This window comes from Pristis pectinata, chromosome 19 (genome assembly GCF_009764475.1).
Source record: "Pristis pectinata isolate sPriPec2 chromosome 19, sPriPec2.1.pri, whole genome shotgun sequence".
NCBI classification, from domain to species: domain Eukaryota; kingdom Metazoa; phylum Chordata; class Chondrichthyes; order Rhinopristiformes; family Pristidae; genus Pristis; species Pristis pectinata.
The window spans coordinates 32,183,758-32,208,713 of NC_067423.1; the positions used below are offsets into that span (position 1 = coordinate 32,183,758).

The 24,956-nt window shown below is 39.0% G+C and overlaps 2 protein-coding genes across 4 annotated transcripts in view; both read left to right on the forward strand.

Annotated features, from left to right (window-relative positions):
- The window catches only part of LOC127580531 (ATP-binding cassette sub-family D member 2-like), a 44,589-nt gene extending 35,765 nt beyond the window's left edge, over nucleotides 1–8,824 (forward strand). Inside the window, exons 8-10 of the mRNA XM_052034121.1 lie at nucleotides 345–429; nucleotides 3,925–4,050; nucleotides 5,883–8,824. Of these exons, the coding sequence (XP_051890081.1) occupies nucleotides 345–429; nucleotides 3,925–4,050; nucleotides 5,883–6,093 (422 nt within the window). The 3' untranslated portion in view covers nucleotides 6,094–8,824. The remainder of the gene's footprint in view (nucleotides 1–344; nucleotides 430–3,924; nucleotides 4,051–5,882) is intronic.
- A 2,811-nt stretch (nucleotides 8,825–11,635) lies between these two features.
- The window catches only part of kif21a (kinesin family member 21A), a 113,840-nt gene continuing 100,519 nt past the window's right edge, over nucleotides 11,636–24,956 (forward strand). For all 3 annotated transcript variants that reach the window (XM_052033602.1, XM_052033604.1, XM_052033603.1), the window contains exon 1: nucleotides 11,636–12,012. In XM_052033602.1, the coding sequence (XP_051889562.1) occupies nucleotides 11,966–12,012 (47 nt within the window). In that variant the 5' untranslated portion in view covers nucleotides 11,636–11,965. The remainder of the gene's footprint in view (nucleotides 12,013–24,956) is intronic.

Sequence of the window (24,956 nt, forward strand, 5' to 3'; positions counted from 1 at the left end):
AGAGTAAAGTGAAAGATTTAAAATTATTTTTATATCCACAAACTCTCATCTTACTTTATTTCCATGAATTGATTTTAACATGCATTGTTATTTATAACACTCCTTTTTTCCCCCCATTGATGGCAGTTTTAAAATTGTAAACTGGAGTGAGCATTTGCTAGTGAGATGGTTAATTCTATTCTTGACCAATGCATCCAGTATATTTGAGCAAGTTTAATACCAACAATAAAAAATGAAAATCTGAAAAAATGGTACGAAATGCCATGTTTATTTTACTGAATTTTGATTATTTTCTTACAACACCTATAGTGCTCATTATTTTACTTTATTTCCTGTTGTTGCAGGATGGGATGCCTTTACTGATTGGAAGGATGTCTTGTCTGGGGGTGAGAAACAAAGAATGGGGATGGCACGAATGTTTTATCACAAGTGAGTGAGAACATTGATGGTTATTGCCAGATTGGTCAAAAGAACATGGTTGTCTACTTAAATGACAAATACACTAAATTGCTTTATCTGTTATCCTCTGGTCACTTGCTTTTTCTGATCATTCATGAGATGTGGACATCGCTGGTAATGTCATCCATCCCTCATTCCACACCATGGGGAAATAAGTGAAGCCTGAGAGAGTTGGTTTATGCCAGGGTATGGGGATTTCGGTTCAGTGAATAGACTGGCGAAGTTGAAAATGCTTTTATTAGAGAAGAGAGGATTTACAGTTGATTAGATAGAGGTGTTGAAGACTATGAAGAGCTTAGAAAGAGTTAAACAAGATGAATTGTTCCTTTTAAAGTGATTGACAAAAGAGCCAGTCTGACATGAACAAAACTTTTTCAACAAAGTAAGTAATGATGATCTGGAATTCACTCACTGAAAGGGTGTAGCAGTAGATTCACTTATTACTTCTAAAAGAGAACTGGATAGATTATTGAAGGAGAAATAATTTCAGGAAGATGGGAAAAGAGCAGGGTAAATGGGATTGACTACTTGTCTCTTACACAGACAGCATGGGCTTGAGCAGCAAAATCTTTCAAGGCTCTGAGATTCTATTAGCTGGTTGTGATATGAATTGTTAATTTTCATCCTACTCCCTCAATAAAGATATCTCAGTGAGTTAAGATGGGGAAGAGGAAAAGCATTTCTGTTGATAGGGACAATTATCCTCCTTGAGGAGCAAGTGATTGGGTCAATGGCACCTTAAGACATGGTTTTGTTGATGCAAGTACATCTTCAGGAGGTGAGGAATGGGTGGGATGTACAATCACTTCAGAGTAGGCATGAATTGTATGTCAGTGAGCCGTGCAGTCTGTCAGCTCACGTATTGTTTGGTCAATTGGTGTTCAGCTGGAGTTGTCTATTCTGTTATTCTGCTCATGGTAGGAGCAGTCTGGTTATTGGTAACTTGTTGAATGAAAAATCTGAATATATTTTTATTTTAAATAGTCAGTTTATTATTGCCAATAACTTATAGAACATAGAACAGTACAGCACAGAACAGGCCCTTCGGCCCACAATGTTGTTTGGGAAACCACAAGAAGAATTGTTATCTGACGACCTGTTGGCAAAAGTTCTAACCATAGTGGAGAGAGCCTTTGGAGAAAGAAGATTAAAATCTACAGAAGTCCTATCAATGTAAATACTGTGGGAGGTGGTGGGGGGTCGCAACAGATTCTATGCAGAATTTTAGGGGCCACCTGACTGTGGAAAAAGATATTATCTGAACTTAAATGGCAAAATGATTTGGCAAGTTGGTCCAGTCAGTTTGCACAGTGGCCATTTTGCACCAGCAGAGGTCGCACTAGCCATTTAAAATGTGTATTTTTAAAAAGCATTTGATCAACATTTTCAAAACACTTGTGTTTTTACATGACATGGCATTAATTATGAGGTCCCTGCCAAGCAAAAGAGAGGCAGGGAATTGTTATATTTTTAATGCAGGAAAAAAAACAGTGAGAGGCATTGACCTGTGTCATTGTGAGCATTATTCTTCCATCAAGATGCTGGCATGCACCTTCCTGCAAGTTGTTGTCCAGAGGACCAATGCCCTGCTAGCTGTCAGCTTCATTTCTGGAGCAACACGGCTGGGATCCAACTCGTTACCAGTCCCACTCCAGAGGCCAGATGTTTGGTGCCTGCCTTCCATAGCCCCACTTCCAGCTGCATTAGCTTGGTGTCCTCCGTGATGTCAGCCCCAGCTGTCCTGTTAAATAGTTATAGTGGATTAAAGAGGCTAGTGGTGCTCTTTTACTGTACATCTATATTTTAAAAGTCCCTGAATTTTATTTTCTGTGTTAAAGTGAAATTACCTGCATGGTCTTGCTGATTCACATTGCAGGGAAATATTTTTGAGGAGATCTGCCTCGAGAGATTTCTTGATTACACATGGGTCCTATCCATTCATCACATCAAACTGTTAGTTTTATTGGTAGTCCCTTATTTTAGTTTAGCTACATTAGTTTGATTAAACAGTTGAATTTTGAATTTTTTTTTTAATTTATAATGTAGAAGTAGAAAACCAAGTATGCCACCATACATCTGCAACACATAGGAATGTTTCAGGATGATGGCCACCACTTGCTTTCCTTGGATCTTCCAAGTGACATTGCACTACCATTGTAATGTGCTTGATTCGTGAAACATTTCAAGATTGATTGGGGAACTAGCTACCAGATTAAGTATTACAATTATATCTGTCAATACTGCACAATCCAATTCCAAGTCAGGTGATCAAGCTGTTGCCTTTGGAGATGATCAATGACAATGCAAATATACCCTCAATAGGCCTCTGTTTAGTTTATCCACTACTTTGTTGGAGGGAGATTATTGGAGGAATCTCATCCCTATCTCAATGAGGGATTTGTTATTTTTAATATTTTCATATAGCCTGCTTGCAACTCAGTTTTCAGCCTTCCAAAGGCTGTATTGTATTTTCTTAATTTTATTTCATAGAACGGGAGGAGTAGACTAGTCAGCCCTTTAACCTCGCTCTGCCGTTCAATATGACCATGGCTTACTAAACAAATTCATTACCCTTTTTCTCCTTTCTTTACATATCCCTTATCTCTTTAGCCTTTAGTATTATATATAACTCCTTCTGGAATATATTTAATGATTTGGCCTCAACTGCCTTCAGTGATAGAGAATTCCACAGGTTCGTCACTCATAAAAATCACGTAAAATTTCAAATGTGACATTTATGCAGCTTTGATAATTTACTTAGATTGTTATTGAATGCTGTTCATCAGATTTCTGACAAACAGATTTGGTGACTATATACTTGTGGTGAATTGATGGTGACCACATTCATATTTTATTTGATTTTAGCTTCTCTGGATAGAGTAAATGAAAGATGATATAAAGAAAAAGCAAGGGGAAAAGAAAGAGCAGTGAAGTTATTATGAAATGAAAAATTGACAAATTCTCAAAGGAAAATGGAATAGAAGCTGACTGGGTTAAATGCAGGATGTGGGAAGGGAGTAAGGATGACAATAAATACCATTTAGGCCTAACAACCTGTTTCTGTGTTGTATATTTTATCTAATGAGTAGAATGGAAATGTTCCCATTAAACGGAAGTCGAGCTAGTACTTAGATAAGTCGAGCAGGATAATGTGATTACCTCAGAATCAAATGAAACATCTGTTTCATATCAAAGAATGAAAATTGTCCTGCCATTTACAAAAATTGTTTCTCAGTCTATATGTTATGAAGGAATTATTTATAACTTAATATCCCTTTCTTGCTTTCCTTGAATCACTGACTGTAATAAAATTTATGGTTTTGAATCTTTAACATCATTAAATTAATATTTTATACAATTTGTTCTAATTTAATATACGATCTGGATAAATTGTTACAAGAGAAAAATATGTTGTTGTAAATATACCAGTCTTGAAGTTTAATAAATTTATTTAATTTCATTTAGACCAAAATATGCATTGCTAGATGAATGCACAAGTGCTGTGAGTATTGATGTCGAGGGCAAGATATTTCAGACTGCAAAGAATTCGGGGATCTCATTGCTTTCTATTACTCATAGGCCATCTCTCTGGTGAGTACTTTAGCATTACAAATGTTCTCATGAGAATGCTTACTATCCAGTTTCATGCAAGTTCAGAATTATTTTGTTACTGCAAAATTTTTTAGCTGAATTCTAGATTCTCCTCTACTATAGTACACTAAAGAAGAAAGGAATTAAATTCATCTTGATGCATTATTTCACACTTTCAGGCCTGGATAAATATCTGTTTCTTGGAATAGTTACGCACAGCAATGAGAATCCTAATTTGTTCCTAGCATTTTACAGAAGTTTAATGTTCCGTGTTCATGTCTTGAAAACTATAATACAAAAATGCTGCCATGTGCCATCATTGATTTGATGCAGCTGGATCATTTGAGATCTACTGAATTGCTCAAAGTAAATACTGTAAATATAATGTTCAACGTACATTTGTTTTGATGTCCATGCTTAAATTTAATTTGTCTATTTAAAAATACATATTTCAATTCCATGCATCATGTGCAAGTCTCGCCACTGATGCAACATTCTGCTTTCTCTTCCACAGACTGCTCCAGATTCTAGATAATAGTTAATTTCATTCAAAGACAATAGACGTTACTGTGGATATTAAGAGGAAACTAGAATTTGCTTTTTCTAAGGAATTTTCACACATTTTGTAATTCTAATTGTTATTCTGCATCTTTGTCATGGTTCATCAGAATCAGAAATTTGATTCAACACCACTCCTTTTGTGCCAACGTCCAAAGCAGTTACATGGATTGGAAAGAAAACTGGATCTGCTGTCATCTCATTCTAAGAGACTCTGTTACTTGCATTTTGCCAACCCAGTAGCATTAATTTACCACTTCTGCTGCCTGACCAGCCTGTTTTTTTTCCCCAGCATTTTCCACTTTCTGTTTCCAAATCATGTTGGCTCAGTTTTTCTTAATCATACAAGTCTAGCCTGCTGGGCATGTGCTACCACCTTGCCATTTAAAGCTCATTGCACAGACCAAGGAGCTTAATGCGCTGATAACTACTGACAATCATTTTGACTAATCCTATCACAGATATTCCACTTAATTTTTTTAAAAATTTTATTTACAGCATGGTAACAGGCCCTTCTGGCCCAACGAGTCCGTGCTGCCCATTTTAAACCCAAATTAACCTACCCGTACGTCTTTGAAATGTGGGAGGAAACCCACGCAGACACGGGAGAACGTACAAACTCCTTACAGACAGCAATGGGAATTGAACCCCGATCGCTGGCGCTGTAATAGCGTCGCACTAACCGCTACGCTACCGTGCCGCCCAAATGTTGTACACATTTGTCCCCTACTTTCTCTCCCGCTGAAAACAAGTTTGTATCCCTTTCCCAATTCTGATGGAGAGTCACAGACCCAAATTGTTGACTATTTGTCTTTCCCCAGATGATTTGCTGAGTGTTTTCATCATCTGTTTTTGTTTCAGATTTCCAGTATCTGCAGTTGCTTTCATTTTTATTTATCCCTTTTGTCTACTATTTTTGCTCTAGTCATCTGACTACTATGCAACACTCCTTACAATATTTTTAAATGTTCCTTGTGCCTTTTGGTTTCCACAGATGATGCAATTTTTTTCCAGTGAATGGAACTACAGAATTTCAACGTGGTTAATATATTTATTACTTCTTCCTTGATACTTGATCAGATTTCTTCCAGAATGTTTAAGTGCTTGAGCAATGCAAGTAGATGTTGTAGAATTACTAATGTGAGATGAAAGAAAAAGATGCAGAAACCCAAAATTAACATGTTGTAAAACAGCAACAGCAATTTAATCCAGAAGCTTCAGTATCTACAAAATGGAAGGAGATCACGTAAGATTGATTTGATTATATTTTTCAGGAAATACCACACACATCTATTGCAGTTTGACGGGGAGGGTGGTTGGCGATTTGAACAATTAGATACTGCCACTCGACTCTCACTGGCTGAGGAAAAGCAGAGACTTGAGTCTCAACTGGCTGGAGTCCCTCAGATGCAACAGAGATTGAATGAACTGTGCAAGATTTTGGGAGAAGACTCTGTGCTTAGAACTACTGGAACTGAAGAATGATAACACAGACAATGAATGTGATAATATGACAAGAAGAGCTGCAAAAGAATTGCATGATGCAAACAAAATTAAAACAAGATTTTCTTATTTATTTAGAATCATTAACTCCTTTCAGTAAAATAAGGTTTAACTTTTGGACGTATAATCTCTCATTCCATTAGAATACTGATATGTTAACCTTTGGAAAGTTTACATTATTGAAATATTAGCTTTTCATAATAAATTTGACAGCATTATTTAAAAGAAAATATTGAAGTTAAGAGGAAACTAGAATTTATGTGTTCTAGGAAATTGGTCCACATTCGATAAATGCAGTTGAATGCTCTTAATTTTATGAGCCTTATTTTCTGTTCACTTAGTATCAGGTATCACGTGGTAGAAGTGACCAGGCTAGATTTTTGATATGGATGATACCACACCATTATCTTTTTTTTTACCACTCTGCCCAGGAAGTTCCTTTGCAATAAGCGCAAATAGTATTTTGTTCTGCATCCCAGGATTCATTGTTTTGAGGAAAGGGACAGGAATTCTTGTATCAACATATGATTTGATTTCAGTGCAATATGACTGAATCTCTGGTGTAAGATTTAGCATGCCAGGCATGCTGACTCTTGAAACTATTACTTCCCCATTTGCTGCTGCTAAAGCAGTATACATTACTAAGCATGGCTTCCTCTTGTTTTGGAGATCTTAGTTATGAACTTATGCTTACACACATTTCGTAGTTCACAGAATTTAAAACTGCTCCATTTTGTTTTTAAGGTAAGATTGACTTGGTATAGTTTTCTGTTTACTTTAATTACTACAGTGCACATTAATGCAAAATATGCATATTTTGCTTCAACAAATGGATTATCTGTTGCATTAATTATATCTGCATTTTTCCAATGAAAAGCTTAATACTGTGGCTTCAAATAAAAACCTGGGTCAGCTTTTAAAGCAAAAAAACAGCAGATGCTAGAAATCTGAAATAAAAACAGAAAATGCTGGAAATACTCAGCAGATTGGGCAGCATCTGTGGTGAGAGAAACAGCTTTAATTCTTAAGATCTATTGATTTCCATCATAGCAGGTGAAAGGTCATTGCCTGAAACATTTGTTGTTTGTCTCCCTGCAGCATTTTCTATTTTTATATCTGGATTTACTTTTTTCTTTTCAAATGTTTTTATCCATTTATTAGAACTCACTCATGCAGAGGCTCATCTCTTATGAAAGGAATTTTTTTGCTCAATGTACTTGGCATTCTTTACACTTGTGCTAAGATGCCTAGTTTTATATAGTTTACTATTTTAAATTATAAAACACCAAATTTTTTTAAGTTCCATTTGTTCCTTTCCCACCAGGAGGGTTTAGTCTATGGATTTTGTAATTGTTGATTGGCCAACTGGGGGTGTGCTTCTTTGATGCAGAGCTGGCCCTGTATCCATCGCACTTCTCTCTATATATGAAATTCTACTGATGCAAAAACATGGAATGTATGGAAATTTTGCAATGGGGAATATTAGACTTCAAACAACTGAAGCCAGTATTTGAACCAGCAAACTAAATGGCTGCCAGTACTCTTGAGTGTTCTCCTTATTAGCTTGAGATTTAACAGAAACTTATTGAGTTTGAAGTAACTTTTTTAATTGTATTAAAATACAAAGGGCCCGTCATCATTCCTTACTGTTTTGTGTAAATTTAAAAACAAACTGTTTGTATTCTTGAACTGTTGTCTTTCATGATAAGTTGTTAATCTGCATGTGCTTGCATGCCATTAAATACTTTTTTTTAAAAAAGTATCATGCTCTTCTAACCAGTCCATACTACTGAAACTCAGCCCTTCAGCTTCGTGTTCTAAAATGTGTCCTTTGCATGATGCATGTAAACTTTGAGTAATATCATGCATTTCTGTGAAAATGTTATGTAGAGTAGTTTCAATAACAATATTCATATGGCTGGACCAGGATGTGACAGAAAAAGAGCATGTGTGTGGGAATGAACACAGTTACTTCATTTGTGTTTTGAAAGATTTGTAATTAAAAATGAATGACATTTTATATTGAAACTTTAAAATATTAACAATAAATTGCAAGATTTGCAGGTCATTATTTGTTGAGTTGGTAATTCTGGTACAGTTGACTAGCAAAATGGAAATTTTGCAAAAATGCCCTTAAAATTTACATTTTTCAATTGCTATTAAAAAGGCTATGGCAATGTAATCACATTCGATCAAGGCAAATCTGTTGTTGGCAGGTGTAGTCTGTCTTGAATGCAAATAAATGAAATGATACACAGAACACACTCGATTACAAATGTATATTCTGCTCCTGCCAGTCAGTATTTGCCAATATCTTTTAAATGTGTTGGAGCTGAGAGGAGAATTGGATAGACACACATGAACATAGTATCAAAGTGCAGTAAAATGCATTTTAGTTGTCACACTCTTTTATGCAAGGCCAAATTGTGTTATATCTAAAATACTTTGATTTTGTACTGTTTGAATTAAGTAATCTGAAGAGAGCTTGGCTTGAAAGCGACTTCAAGAGGAGTATTTTGAGCAGTCCAAACACTGCAGGAAGTGAGTTGCATTTTCTGAAATGAATTTAAAAATTACCTCAAAATGAATGTGAAATTCTGTTTTGACTATCAATTGCAATTTATTTAATCTGTATGTAAATGCACCATGTATATTGTATTTTGGAAAATAGTTTTATTGTTACACACATTAAAAATGTCTGAATCACCATGAACTTTCATTTCTGTAATTATTACTTTAAAAGGACATACTGAGACTTACGAAGTTTAAAAAAAAGTAATAAAGGGACTTGAATTTATGCATGCCATTCATGATCTCAGGATATCCTTAGTTGGTGACATACTTTTGAAGTAATCCTCAATAACCTTGAAACATGACTAATTTGTGTAGAGCGTCACAAACTTATGACTAGATAAAGGATTTTGAAGCATAAACAATGACCTGGACACCAGGTGAACTCGGAGTTCAGTGGATGCAATTCCTAATGCAGATATTGATGAGGACTCGTATCAAAGACGGCATCGTCAGCAGGGCAGCACTCTCAGTTAAGGATTGGAAGTGTAATGACTGAGATTGATTAGTATTCTCCATGCCTTGCACTACCAACGTGCACACAGGCACCTGGTGGATCAGAAACAGGAAGACATCACTTTAAAAAAAAAATAGTGTACAACCACAAAAATGGTGCAGCAACTCAGCAAGGGCTCTTGAAATACCCAATTCAAGCTACCAGAGCGATGTACTTTCATATTGGGTCTGGATTTTTGCAGTCGTAGCTGTGCAACGGTTCTTGCTGTCCATAATCTCAGGTATGTATTTCAAATTTAAATTGCTGTGAGATGTAACTTGTGGAGAATCTCTGATGCCCAGCAGCTGAGATGTTTTTAGGCCAGTGGATCACACTGAAGATGACAAACTAGGTAGGTTTTAAAGGAACACAATTTTAACCAACACTTTACGGTGTACAAAATAAGAAGTAGATACTACATGGGACTAAGATGGAAGTTGAAATCTCAGTATTCTCTGCCTCTTTTTACAAAGGTCCTTTAAACCTCTGAGCAGATTTTGGTTACCTAAGCTGATATGTGGAGGTGGCTCTCAAGTTTCATTGAATGCTCCACTGCCATACCTTGCATCATCTTGTGCATAGAATGCATGTCCCCACTTTTGCTTTAAACTACACCTTCGCTTCTCCCTGTTTCTCCTGCCTGAAATCTTAAATTTGTGTTGCTCTTTGATTAACTAATCAGAACAGTTTTTCTTTGCACAGTTTTCCTTATGTAAACCTGTCAAACTCTTGTACAAGTTGCCTAACTTTCCCTCAGATTCTCTGACTGAACATTATTGTTAAAATCTCTCATTCCTGAACCCATTCCACTACATTTCCTCTCATGGGCCTTCATATCCTTAATAAAATGTGGTGACCAGTACTACGATAATATAATTGGGCTGAACCAGTGTTTTACCTGAGTTCAGCATAACTTCACTGCATTTGTCCTCAATGAAACTCAAGATGTCATGTGTTTTGATAATTAATATTTTAATATGTCCTTAATTCTTCAAAAATCAGCACCAATAAACTCTCAAATCTCCTTCTGACATTTTGTTAGAACTCTACCATTAAGTTGACATTGTCTCTCCCCAGCTCCTCTGCCAAAATCTCACCAACCTCTGTATTAAATTCCATTTGTCTCTTCTGTGGTCATTCTGCTTGTCTACGTTGTTGTCCATTGGTATCATTGACAAATTTTACTCACCATCTAATATCTAAGTAATTTCACAGTGGTTAGCACTGACCATTGGGGAACACCGTTAACTATCTTCCTCCAATCTGGGGGGGAAAAAAACTATAGTTTATCACAGCTCATTTTTAAAAATCAATCTGTGATCAACCTGCACTGCCCCCACTATTTTATGAACCTCATTTTTGTCAAACAACTGTTTATACTGTATAACACCATTTTAAACATTTAATTTAAAATCCATATGGACAACATCCATTGTATTTCCTCCTTCAGCCTTCTCCGCTACTTCACCTGAATGAGATGCATTCAAAAGAGTCTGGTGACCTGCCTCATTAACCACTGTCTGTTAAGGCTTACATAAACCGTAATGAAGTGCGATGAGAGGTTGGCTCTGGGGTGGATCAAGTCCTGCCTCAGAAATGACCTGGATCTGCTCCAATTTGATCCCCACCATCTGTGCCATGCTATCTTTTCACAGCTGCTATCAGACAGGAGGTACAGAAGCCTTGAGTCCCACACCACCGGGTTCAAGAACAGCTACTTCACTTCAACAATTCGGCTCTTGAACCAACTGGCAAAACCCTAATCACTGCGGTTTCGCAACACTATGACCACTTTGATCACTGCACTAAACTGGACTTTGTTTTATTTTGTTCGAATTGTGTATGATTTGTTTTTCTTGTGAATGTGACAATAAACTCGACTTTTATTGCTTATTGTAGTTTATAACTTTAAATAGAACCTGCTGGATCCATCCGTGCATTCCGGACAGGCACTCTCCCATGCACCGATTGAGAGCTCGGCGGTGTCTCCTTGCATCGGCCCAGCCTTGCCCCCTGCGACTGCACCTGTCAAGTCAGGTGGCAGCCAATGTCAATGGAACGTCAGCAACGATCCCAGACGGCCGCGCGACACCACCACCTGCCAGGTGCTCCATTCATCCCCGCCCGCCCCTCTCGGAGACGTCACGAAGCGGTGAACTCTCTGATTGGACAAACCGCTGTCCATCAAGCCAAGGCGGGCCCTTTCTGTCCCTCCCTTTTCTTCAGGTTGGTTTCCTTTCCCCACCGGCCCAGTTCAACAGTAAAGGCGCTTCGGCCGCGGGGATTCCTGTTTTCAATCCTGCCCACCGCCGGCCGCGGCAGGAGGGTGGCAGCTGGCCGGCCGGCGATGTCGCCGTGCCCTGACACAGGAGCCGGGGCGGGGCGGGGCTGGGCCGGGGCCCGGGCGACCAATCGTGAGTGGCGGGGGCGGGGCGCCGAGTCGGCCGGTTCGCCGCCCACTTGTGCGGCTCGGCTTGGGCGGCGCATTGCGGATCGAAGGCCAGGCTGAAGCGGCGGCGCTGTCGCGGGGGTGGGAGGAGCCGCCGTGTGAACGGCGCCGGCTGAGTGACCGGTGGCCACTCCTTCACCTCCCGCTCCCTTTCCAGTGCGGGGATGAGAAGGACGCCGCTTCGATCAGCGCAGCCTCAACCTTGCCCGGCTCCTCATCGGATGGGCTCCTGGCAGAGCCTCCCATCCGCAGGGAGAAAGGCAGCGCTTTGAGTGGCTCTCATCCCCTCGCCCCAGGTTTTATTTTAAGAGGCTTGTTCTCTGAACCGAGTCGGTGCAATGGCGGCGCCTGGTCAGGATGACTCCTCCGTGCGGGTGGCTGTAAGGTAAGGCCGTGTGGACAGGTTATCCGTATTTCTGCAAATAGCCTTTTGCATTGCCAACCAAATTCGATCGCTTGCCGTTCACATACGTATCGTTTCAGCAATTACTGTGTGCATTCTAAATATTCCGGCAGATTGGAAATTTTTAGCAATGAGCAAAGGTTGAGTGACCCAGGGTTGTTTTTATGGGACAGACGAGTGTGCAACATTTGAGGGGCTTGGAATAAAAGGGTGGGGTGGGGGGTGGGGGGGGGGGGGGAGAGAGCAAGGAGGTTTAGATTTCAAGTCATTGGCTGAAGGATTGGGGAAGGTGAAAAATGCATCTAGCCGATTGTAGGGTTTTAGAACTCACCGCCTTAAAGATGGCAGAAGTAGAAATCCTCATCACATTTAAACAGTACTTGAATATGTACTTGAAGAGCTGAGACAGGCAAAGCAACGAATCCAGCATTGAACGTCTGGGTTGGGCTAGTTAGCTGTTTTATAAAAGGCGCAATAGACTGATCAGCCTTGTGTGTAAATTATTTTCCATGAGTTTTATGTTTATGTGCTGAATAATTTTGCCTCATCTCATAGCGAACAAACCATTTTCTGTGGTTTGATTTCAAATATTATTAATGGCTGTTCAGCTGTTCTGTTACGTCAATGCTAATTGCTTGTCAGATGTGGGTATGAAATTTTTAAAAAATCAAGGTTGTTTAATGTATAAACAAGGCTTTCTGCAGGTTCCTGCTGTATTAATGTTGTTTATCTTTCTGTTAATCACATGATATCAACTCCCCCACCCCACCCTCAGAAAATGTTGGATATGATTTGTGCACAATGAAGTATTTTTTTTGTAGAGAGAAAATAAGATGTTGTCTATTGATGACATCATGTGAAGACACGCTATTGATTGTGTGTTTTCTGGTGACATGGAGCTCTACCTTACATGACATTCTCCAGCTCTTGCCATCTACCTCAGCGTCGGATGTGCTTGTTCTTTGTCCAAATCTGGTACTGCATGTGTACAAGTTTCCACTGATAAAATATTGGTCTGACTGAAGCCATTGTCTTTGAATCCCACACACATTCTGTTCTCTAACTGAAAATTCTCTCTCCTTGGCTACTGACAAACATAACCAAACTGCCTAACTTAATTTTTTGTGAAAGTGATTGTTTTTGACTAGGTCTAATGTATCTTCTATGGGACCATGTTCTAAGATGTGCATTGCAAAGATGCTGGCATACGTATTTTATTCTGTCTGCAAAATTAGTTGTTGTATTTTGTGATGGACCACTCCAAGAGCTGACTCTGGACCCAGTATGGGATGGTGGAGTGAAGTTTGGTGGTTTCTTTATTAACGAGCACTGACACAATGATCTGAATGCCCTTGTGTGGAATATATTTACAACGAGATTTATGTTGATGTGCGGAATGTTTTTGCCTTGTCTGCAGAGCAAACCATCCTTCATTTCTATGGTACAATTTCAAATATTCCTAATGGTTGTGCAAGTTGTTTCTCTTGTTGACTTCAAGAAATTCAATATAAACAAAAAATTGATTATTATTTCAATTGTTTATCTCCACCTTTGTAACGTAACCTTGACCCTAATTCATCTTTGCTCAAGCTTCAGATTATCTACTGGAAAATTACTGCCACACTCCCTCCCAATTCCAGAACATTCCTGGCCAAGCTTTGCTCTTCATTAAATTAAGTTTATCCAAAACTCTGCTGCATATGTCTTGACTTGCACTAGGTCACACTTGTCTGTCACCTCTGTACTTGCTGACCTACGTTGGTTTCCTCAATGTCCATGGTCCTCCAGTTCTGGACTCCTCCTGTCTAAGTTTTTCATTTATCTGTGTGACCCTCCCTAGCCCCTCAGTGCCTTTGATGCTGCTTAATCTGACCCTTTAACCAAGTTTTTGGTCACTTCTTGTATCTCCTTTCATGGCTTGGGATCAGATTCCATTCATTAACATTTTTGTCAAATTCCTTGGAATGTTTTAATTGCATTAGGTGCATTTTGGCCCATTTTAGAAGATTTATGTGCTTGCGATCTTTCAAGTTATGCAGTCGGAATGCATCTTGAGGCTTCTTTGGTGTTCTTGTTTAGGGTTTGGTATTGCCAACCATTCCATAGGCAGACTTTGTGTCTCATTTGGAACAGCGTGCCTTTACTTGTCTAATACTTAATTTTAGAAAGATCTAACAATTTAATAGGAAACTGCAGTCAGTGTTCAGTTTAAAGTATCATCCACTGCAAAATGAGCTGCTTGAATGCAAAGTGTGCAACTGTATTTTTTTATATAAACTTCTCATCTCCAGAAGTAGCAAAGATTCATCTCTTGAGTTAACTATTTGATTGTTTCTGCGTGGAACTGATCTCCACCATGGAGCTCCAAATATATTTGTACTTTGAGTTGTAATCTTGCAACTTGGAGAATCTAGTTAATGATGTCTTCCTTTCCCAGGCTGCCTTAGTCCATTAATCAGATTATTTGCATACTGTTAATCAAAGAAGATATTTGAAGCGAATGGAATAAATTGGTGAATTCATCAGTTTTTTTCTTGAATGACTGTTTTTGGAAGAGGAATCATGCACATGTCAGGACCATTTTCTGAAATATTCAAGGTTACTCTGTCATGTGTATTTGTTTCATTCTGCAAAATAGCAGAAACATTTAGTGACTTCTTTGTTTATATTGGACAATTTTCTCCACAGATGTGACTTGACACTTTTTTTTAGAAACAAACAATCTGCTTGGAAGAACTCAGCAGGGCAAGCAGCATCTGTAGGAGGAAAGCAATTGTCGACGATTGGGGTTGAAACCCTACATTTCTTTTTTTAGATGTGGATAGTTTGCTTCTGAATATATTTTTATTGCTGTCCTGAAGAAGGGTTCTGACCCGAAGCATTGACCACCTGCTTTTTTTCCGTGGATGCTGCCTGGCCTGCTGAGTTCCTCCAGCATCATCGTGTCTTTCGTCCAGATTCCAGCATCTGCAGTCCTTTGTTTCTCTATTTTATTGCTAGTCTCATTTAGAATATGTAAAATTGAAGTGAGACTTGATTGGACATTTTTGGTGATTAGTTATTGAAAATGTGACTATTCTGGTTCAGTGAATAAAACAGCTGGGTCAGTTGATAAACTGTTCAGGTCCTGTATTGCAAATAGAATGTGTGCTGTAGTCATGCATTAATTTATAAGAGTGTTGGTGAAACAAAGAATGTAAGAAATAGAAGCAGGAATAGGCCTTTCAGCGACTTGTCCCTTTTCCGCCGTTCTTAAGATCATGACTGATCCTTTGAGCATCATTTTCCACCCTGATCTTGCATCTCTTGATTTCCGAAATATCTCAATCTATCAATCACAGAGCAAGCACAACGTACCTTATGGTGAAATTTTCCATTTGAAAATTACACACCTGATGTCTCATACCACAGCGCACATTTCTCTTGCTGCTATGATAACTGGTTTGTAGCGTAGTTTTCAATCATGCTAGAATTAGGTTAATTCAATATTTTCATGTTCAACTTTGGGAAGGTGCAACTACCTTTTATCTATTGATATGTGGGAGAGTGTGATTAACTAGGGAAATCCAAATGTTGCCTCCTGAAGCCTTCAGTTATCAATGACCGATGCAAACTGGTTATCAATTGAAATTACTGTGGCAAGTATGTGTTCTGCTCAAAGAAACAATTCTGCAGTTTCGTTTTGTATTATGTTGGCTTGACCCTTGCAGACCCTTGTACAGTGTAATGTCGGTTTTGACTTGCAGTTAGTGACTTGCAGTGATGGGGTACTCAAATACAATGCATACTATTTACTATTTTATTCCAGGAATCTAGTTTCCATAAATGTTTGGTGTTTTGTGGTAAATGTCGTGTATACAGAATATTATAGGGCGCTCTTTGATACCCTTAGCACATCTTCATTCAGCTGTCTACTGAAAACATTTTCATTATTTATTTTGGAAACATTCTGCTAATACCTGGCTTGTCAATGGCATTGTGTATTCATAATCATAACTGAATTAAAGCAGTTGTTCATTTTTAATGTATCAAATGATATGAAGTAAAAATGGTGCTGGAAATTCTCAGGAGATCAGGCCATGTGTGCACGGAGAGGAAATGTTTATTTCGGTTGTGCAGCAACCTTGGTATGATGCCTTTGGAAATTCATGCTCTGTTCAGCAATCTCATCCAAAATATTCTGATTTCATAGTTAATGGGTAATTCTCAAACCCATTCAGGATTCCTCTTTACTATAAAGTCTCATTTGTAATTAAAGAGAGCAATTTTTAGTCATTTATTTCACTCCAGTTCTTCCCAAACAGTGGGTTAGAATCTCTTATCAAAGGAACAGGAATACACAGTTTAGTCCTTGAAGCATTATCTGCTCTTCACTGATGTTATGGTTGATCTGTGACCAAACTCCACGTGGCTACCTTTTCTCTGGTATTATTGGTTAATGATTAAACTAGCATCATCTTGTTTCAGTAGTGCCTTGAGCTACTGAAATACTACCTACAAGTGTTTGCTATCTTTGCTTGTTGAAGGCCTTGTTTTATAATTTTAGCCTATGCTCCTAGTCTAGAATTCCCCATCTGGGTGAAAGCCAGTTCTGCTGTTGATTATCCATCTGTAATACTGCTTTTTTTTCACCTGATGCTCTCTGATCTGACAGACATTTCCTCGAGCTCTGGCATGCACTTTGCAGCTTTTACATGTCTATTTGTTTCAGATCTCCAGCTGCCTTCATTAATCCATCAACCAAGTGGTTTCTTCAACTGCTTATCACCAAAGAACCCACCCTGTCATTGATATTCCCTTGGTTTGCTTTCTCACTCTCCCAGTTCTGATGAAGGGTTTTCACCTGAAATGTAAATCTGTTTCTCTTTTCATAAATGCTGTCTGATCCCAGCACTTTCTGTTTGTACTTGGGATCAGCAGATTTAGGATGAGCCATTTGACCACTGCTCCTCTTCGTGGTCCTAGGTTTTATTTCAACCACATATAACCAGATCCAGATGATTGTTTTGGTTTCATATGAAGGCACAGATTCTTCAGGTTATCATTGTCCTTGTTCAGTATCATTCTGAATAGAAACAACTGCCCAGGAATGGTTTTCTAGTTTAAAGTGCAGGGGATGATAATTTTTGTTTGACAGTGATTCTGGATGGGATAAAAATGTATTAAGTACAAGATTTGTCCTAAGTTTTTAAAGTCCTTTTCAGTACTGGAGCTTCTTTAACAGTTTGGTTTTTTGATCCAACCAGTACCTTGTTATTCCTTTTGAAATATTCTGTGCCTAATTAATTATTTTATGTTTTAATTATTAAAACAAGTTGGTAAATTTATTCTTGAAAAATGCTAATTACATTAGAAATAATTGTATTGCAAATTGATCCTTCTCTCCACGGGCTTGTACTCTGTCCATGTAGCCCCCTCCATCTCGGCTGAATGTTTTAATCTCATCCTCGTCCCATCCCTTGTGATCAACAAAACACTTGGATCCTAACACAAACTAAGCCTCTGGGCTAACACCAGCAGTAATTCTCTTAAAACTTATGCCATGAATAGAGGATTTGCTATTATCTCCTTGCTGCCTATTGCTGATAGTTATTTCAGCAGCAGAGTCTTCCTTTTCCAGGTCTGTGCATTGGTCAAGCAGCCTGGATGTGCTTCAGAATGAGCAACATAAAGCTTTTATGTGGCACTGAACAAGTTTTGCCTAGTAGAAACCAACGTTTTTGGCAGGCAGAGCAGTCAAACCAAGGGTTTTGGATATCACATTTGAATACAGTGTTGAAAGCAACAACAATGGAAAGGAGTCCGCACAGTGCTTAAGAGTAGCAATTGTTAAACTGTGTAGTGTTTTACGGTGCATTAGAAAAACTCCTGGCTTGTCAGGATTTAGAAGTAAATCTCTTCTTCTCTTACAGACATCCTTCAGCCATACTCAATGGACGGTGGAACTGGGCTGGCTGGCCTACACTCCCTGTGTTTCTTCATTGAGTTTACTGATTTTAGATAAGAATGCTCCAATGTTGAGGGTACAAACTGCATTTGGAAAGATGAGTTGCCATTCCTCACATGTTTGAGTTTTATTGGAACCTTGTTCTAGCTGCAGTGTAAGTACATTCCCGCGACCGAGATGGGTAGGCACATTAATGCAAGAGCTTTCCGGAAGACTAAAAAGAGCATTTGATAGATGCTGCTGACACAAGTTGATTAAGGAAAGATCAGTGGTGAGGTGAAAAGGAATAGTTAAAGAGATCATTAGAACAGAAGGGCAGTAAACATATGGCTGCTGGAACCTCAGCAAAAAGATGTAGTTGCAATTCTGGATGGAATAAAAACTGATCAAGTACAAGGAAGGTTTGTTGCATTTAAAGTGGATAAATTGCCTCCAACAGATAGGATGTATCCAAGATTGTTGAGGGAAATATGGGTGAAAATAAATGTTCAGACAAGAATGTCAGTCTTAAATTCAGTAACTGCAGACTAGTCGACTTAATTTTGGTGATGAGGAATGTTTCAGAAAAAACGATCGGGATAGAATGAACAATTATTTGAGCAAGGATGGATTGATAAGAGACTGTAGCATGGATTTGTTCAAGGCAATGTGGTGTATCCATATTTCCAAGGCTTTTGATAAATTCTGACATAACAGGCTTTTCAATAAAAGGGGCTGTAACAGCATTGATGGAAAGCTGATGGAAGTAATAGGAGATGTAGGAGTGAAAGGTTACTTCTCAGACTGCAGGGAAGTGTATTATACAGTCACAGTATGAAAATTGACCTTTCAGCCCTCTGAGTTCACACTGACCACCTTTCACCCATTTAGTCCAACCCACTTCTTATTCTTCCCATACAGTGGCATGCAAAAGTTTGGGCACCCCTGGTCAAAATTTCTGTTAGTGTGAATAGTTAAGTGAGTAGAAGATGAACTGATCTCCAAAAGTCATAAAGTTAAAGATGAAACATTCTTAGCAAGATTAGTGTATTATTTTTGTTTTGTACAATTTTAGAGTGAAAAAAGGAAAGGAGCACCATGCAAAATTGTGGGCATCCCAAGAGATTTGAGCTCTCAGATAACTTTTACCAAGGTCTCAGACCTTCATTAGCTTGTTAGGGCTATGGCTTGTTCACAGTCATCCTTAGGAAAGGCCAGGTGATGCAAATTTCAAAGCTTTATAAGTACCCTGACTCCTCAAACCTTGACCCAACAATCATCAGCCACGGGCTTCTCTAAGCAGCTGCTTAGCACTCTGAAAATTAAAATAAATGATGCCACAAAGCAGGAGAAGGCTATAAGAAGATAGCAAAGCATTTTCAGGTAGCAGTTTCTTCAGTTCGTAATGTAATTAAGAAATGGCAGTTAACAGGAGCGGTGGAGGTCAAGTTGAGGTCTGGAAGACCAAGAAAACTTTCCAAGAGAACTGCTCGTAGGATTGCTAGAAAGGCAAATCAAAATCCCCGTTTGACTGCAAAAGACCTTCAGGAAGATTTAGCAGACTCTGGAGTGGTGGTGCACTGTTATATTTGTGCAGGTGTCGCCGCACAGTAGGACCTTCATGGAAGAGTCATCAGAAGAAAACCTTTCCTGCGTCCTCACCACAAAATTCAGCGTCAGAAGTTTGCAAAGGAACATCTAAACAAGCCCGATGCATTCTGGAAACAAGTCCTGTGGACTGATGAAGTTAAAATAGAACTTCTTGGCCACAATGAGCAAAGGTATGTTTGGAGAAAAAAGGGTGCAGAATTTCATGAAAAGAACACCTCTCCAACTGTTAAGCACGGGGGTGGATCGATCATGCTTTGGGCTTGTGTTGCAGCCAGTGGCACGGGGAACATTTCACTGGTAGAGGGAAGAATGAATTCAATTAAATACCAGCAAATTCTGGAAGCAAACATCACACCGTCTGTAAAAAGCTGAAGATGAAAAGAGGATGGCTTCTACAACAGGATAACGATCCTAAACACACCTCAAAATCCGCAATGGATTACCTCAATAGGCACAAGCTGAAGGTTTTGCCATGGCCCTCACAGTCCCCCAGCCTAAACATCATCGAAAATCTGTGGCTAGACCTCAAAAGAGCAGTGCATGCAAGACGGTCCAAGAATCTCTCAGAACTAGAAGCCTTTTGCAAGGAAGAATGGGTGAAAATCCCCCAAACAAGAATTGAAAGACTCTTAGCTGGCTGCAGAAAGCGTTGACAAGCTGTGATACTTTGCCAAAGGGGGTGTTACTAAGTACTGACCGTGCAGGGTGCCCAAACATTTGCTTCAGGCCCTTTTCCTTTTTTGTTCTTTTAAAACTGTAAAAGATGGAAATAACAAAGTAATCTTGCTTAAAATATTAAAGAAATGTGTCATCTTTATGCCTTTTGGAAATCAGGTCATCTTTTACTCGCTTAGCTATTCACAGTAAGAGAAATTTTGACCAGGGTGCCCAAACTTTTGCATGCCACTGTATTTCCAACTCCCAATTCTATAACTCGAGGGGCAATTTTCAGTGGCCAATTAACCTACCAACCCACACTTCTTTGGGATGCAGGAGAAAATAGGAGCACCTGGACAAAACCTACAAAGTTATAGGGACAACATGTAAACTGCACAGAGCTGCAAAGAACAAGAATGCAGCTAGATTGCTGAAAGTGAGAGTTCCCTGCAAGTCAGTACTAGGTGAACTGTTTTTCTTATTATGTATTAGTGAATTGAACTTTGGTATATAGGGCATGTTGTCCAGATTTGCAGTTTACACAAGTAATCTGTGAGTAGAGTTTTTGTCTGGATGATAGGTAAAAGCTGAGTGGGTGAATCGGTGGGAGATGAAATTTATTGCTGAGAAATGTGAAGTGTTGCATTTTGGCAGGAAGAAATAGGAAAAATAACTAACATGGAGGGCATAATTCTATAAAAGGTACAGAACAGTGATTTGAGCAATACACATAAATTCATTGAAAATGGCAGGGCAGGTTGAGGATATGGTTTTAAAGCATATGGGATGCTCTGCTTTACAAATAGCTTCAGACAGCAAGAACAAGGAAATAACGATCAATCTTTGGTAAAAGAGAAGCAGAAAACTGTAGAAGTTCTCAATCTGAAATATAAACAACTGAAAGTCCTGGAAACGGCCTGTCAGGCAGTATCTAAAGGGAAAGAATCAGAATTCACATTTTGAGCCAATGACCTTTGATCAGATCTGGAGCATTAACTCATTTTCTCTGTTCACAGATGCTGCCTGAGTACTGAGCACTTCCAACATTTTGTGTTCTTATAATCTATGAATAAAACAGTGGTTGGCTAGAACTGAAGAATTGTCTACTTCCAGATGCTAAAAAAATGTAGATACTTCAGGGAGGATGTGAAGGAATTTTCTCTAATGTTTCCGGGGATGAGGAAATCTGCAACTTAAATAGACTGAAGGAGCTGAAGCTGTTTTCCTTGGAACAGAGGAGGTTGTGAGAGAATCAGGTGGGGCTACTTATAGATATAGACTGTAGATAGACAGAAACTGTTCTCAGCAGATAGGTCAAGAACCGGGGAACTTAGAATAAAGATGATGTACAAAAATGACACAAGGAATAATTCCCACTTGCTCTGATGTTCCTGGGTGTCAACATCTCAGAAGATCTATCCTGGGCCAACACATTGATGCAATCATGAAGAAGGCACGCAAGTGGCTCTACTTAGGAGTTTGAGGAGATTTGGTATGTCACCAAAGACTCTTGAAAATTTCCATAGATGGACAGTGGAGAGCATTCTGACTGGTTGCATCACAGCCTGGTACGGAGGCTCCAAAGCACAGGATCACCAGAGGCTGCAGAGGGTTGTAGACTCAGCCAGCTCCATCACAGACACAACCCTCCCCACCGTCAAGGACATTTTCAAGAAGTGGTGCCTCTCAAGAAGCCAGCATGCATCATAAAGACCCTCACCATCCAGGACGTGCCCTCTTCTTGTTATTACCAATAGGGAGGAGGTACTGGAGCCTGAAGACCCACACTCAATGATTTAGGAACAGCTTCTTCCCCTTCGCCATCAGATTTCTGAACAGTCTATGAACCCATGAATACTACCTCGTTGTTCTTTTTCTTGCGCTATTTATTTATTTTGTAATTTATAGTAATTTTTATGTCTTTGCACTGTACTGCTGCCACAAAACAACAAATCTCACATCATATTAGTCAGTGATAATAAATCTGATTCTGAAATAAAGTTTGGGCCAGGAAGTTGTGGAGGTGGATTCAATTGTAATATTTGAAGAGTTAGATAAGTATCTGAATAGAAGGAATTTGCAGGGTGTGTAGAACTAGCTGGATCACTCTTGTGTGTAGGACCTGATAGGCGGAATGGCTGACTTCCCTGCTGAAAACATATTGTAACTTGGTGCAGAGTGTCATGTCAGTGCACAGAAACTGCTATTGATTTTACAAATATTTATCTTGAGCAATGCAAATAACATGTAGAAATTGTATTTGGCGCTAAAATTAAATCTGAGGAAATTTGAATTGGGCTGTGCAACATTTGCTTGTTGCAGTTGTAATTCAAATTATTTTGGGATGAAGCCTGTGATAAATCCAAGAAGTTCAACAGAAACAAGTTTTTGATTAGCAGCACATGCTGAAGTTCATGTTTCATAATTCAGACAAGAAACTGACTTTCAGATTTTTGTTAGCTTTTTAGCTGGAATTAATTTGGAATATTTTGTGACCAGCTGTGTCGGTTATAGGATGTCAGCAGTTATTTGGAACAAAAATGTCAGCATTTGTTGTTTATCAAAGAATAATGTCTGCACTGTTCTAAGCAGAAGCTGAGGAATCATGGGATTTTCTAAATAAATTTCAACTGGAAAAACTGGAGTTTCCCTTGGCTGTTCTGTGCTGCTTGGTGGAAGTTGCAGGTTTGTTACAGCTTTGCCATTTGAATGGAAAGATGGTTATAACTGGCAGTATTTTTCCATGTTTAACTAAAACGTTAAGAAAACAAAAATAATGAGTGTCCTGTCTTAATGACTATTGACTAGTTGCTTTAACATTGACTATAATGAAGTGCTTTGAGAAATAGTTAATGGCCCACGTCAGTGCCAGTCCCCAGATCCCCTGCAATTTGCATGCAGGAAAAATATATCTGAAGAGGATGCCATCTCGCTCTCACTACATTCAGCTCTGGATCACCTTGACAATAAGAATACATATGTCAGGATGCTAATCATTGACTGTGGCTCAGCCTTCAACAACAGAATACCATATAAGTTCACCTCTAAATTCCTAGACCTTGGTATTGGGGCCCCCATCTGCAACTGGCTTCTTGACTGGCAGACCTCAGTCAGTCAGAATTGGTCATAACATTTAACTCACCCTGACTCTCAACGCTGGTGCTCCCCAGGGTTGTGTGCACAGTCCTCTGCTCTACTTTGTGCATACCCATACAGTGCTGACTTGTTCATCAAGTTCCCCTATGATACCATTGTTATCGGCCAGATCAACAACAATGATGAAATGGAGTACAGTAAAAAGATGGTGAACCTTGTGTCATGTGTCAGAACAACATCCTAGCCCTGAACATCAGCAAGACGAAAGAGTTGATTGTTCACCTAAGGAAGTGGGTGTGTGAACACGACCCTGTCTTCATCAATGGAGCTGCTGTAAAGATGGTTGACAGCTTCAATTTCCTCAACATCCATATCACCAGCAACCTCATCTAGTCCCTTCACACTGTGGTGATCAAGAAAGCACATCAGCAAATATACTTTCTTAGGCAGACTCAAGAATAGCTTCTTCCCTACTGCTTGTCAGACTTCTGAACCAGTTAGCTCTTTCACACCCCCTTCCCAGTGGTGCTGCCACATTCTCATACTCTTAACTCTACCTCTCACGGTTATTCCATTATTGTCGTTTAGCATTTCTTTTTACACTGCTCCAGATTGCACTACTGTCTTTGCACCATTCTGTTGGTTTGTACTTATTATTACCATGTATACTGTTTACTCTGTCAGCTTCATGTGAACAAGGAATTTCATTGCACCCTTGTCTATATGCTAATACCCTAATCTAATATATCTTGGATATGAGTAGGGGGCATTCTAAAGAGAAATAAATAGTTGGTGGGTATTTCTTGGATATAACCCAGGATTTGAGGTATCAGCTATATCACAAAAGTGGTGGGGGGGGGGGGGGGTGGAAATAACTGAGTAATACTTCGGGATATAGGTTCTGCAAGTGTGGAGAAGAAGGAATTTGCTGAACATGCATTTAACCTTGTTTTTTCCCCCAAAATCTCACACTGTTAATAATGCAAACCACCCGTGATGTATTCCTCCTCAGCCTCCAGAGTGAGGAATTTGCCTCCTCCTTATTTTTCTTTCTTGCTTGCTTGCTCTCATGCCAGATTTTTTTTGTAACTTAGATTGTGGTTTTACTTCCCTTTCTTGCCTGTTTTGTAGTTGGACGTGCAGTACTAGCTTAAGTTATTGCTGTGGTAGCAGTGCACCTGTGTCTTTCCAGATGTGTCTCCTGTGACCAGACTTTTAACAAGTGGCTGATGCCTGACTGATTTCAATAGCAATCAGCAAGCTCAGCATCAAAGCACATTTACTGTCCAGCTCTGGAAATATCAGTTTTGTTTCACTTGGTATGAAAACATGTTCTCCTAAAGAATGCATTTCATTCAAGCCATTAGTTTTCATTGGAAGGCCATTCTACGTGGGTGAAAAATTGTTTGGGATAGTTTTAACAAATGACACTTGTCTAATGCATGATAGTGTTTTAAAAGGTTATTTGAAATGACTAATTTAGTCAGTTTAATTTTGTGAATGTGTGGTGCTTTTTAGGATGATTTAAGTGTTTCTTGTGGTTTCTGCTTGTTTAATGGCTTTAACTTGTACTGTAAGTAAAAATAGGTTTTGTCTGACTTTGAATTTGTAGATGTTTGAGGCAATGGGCGTGACT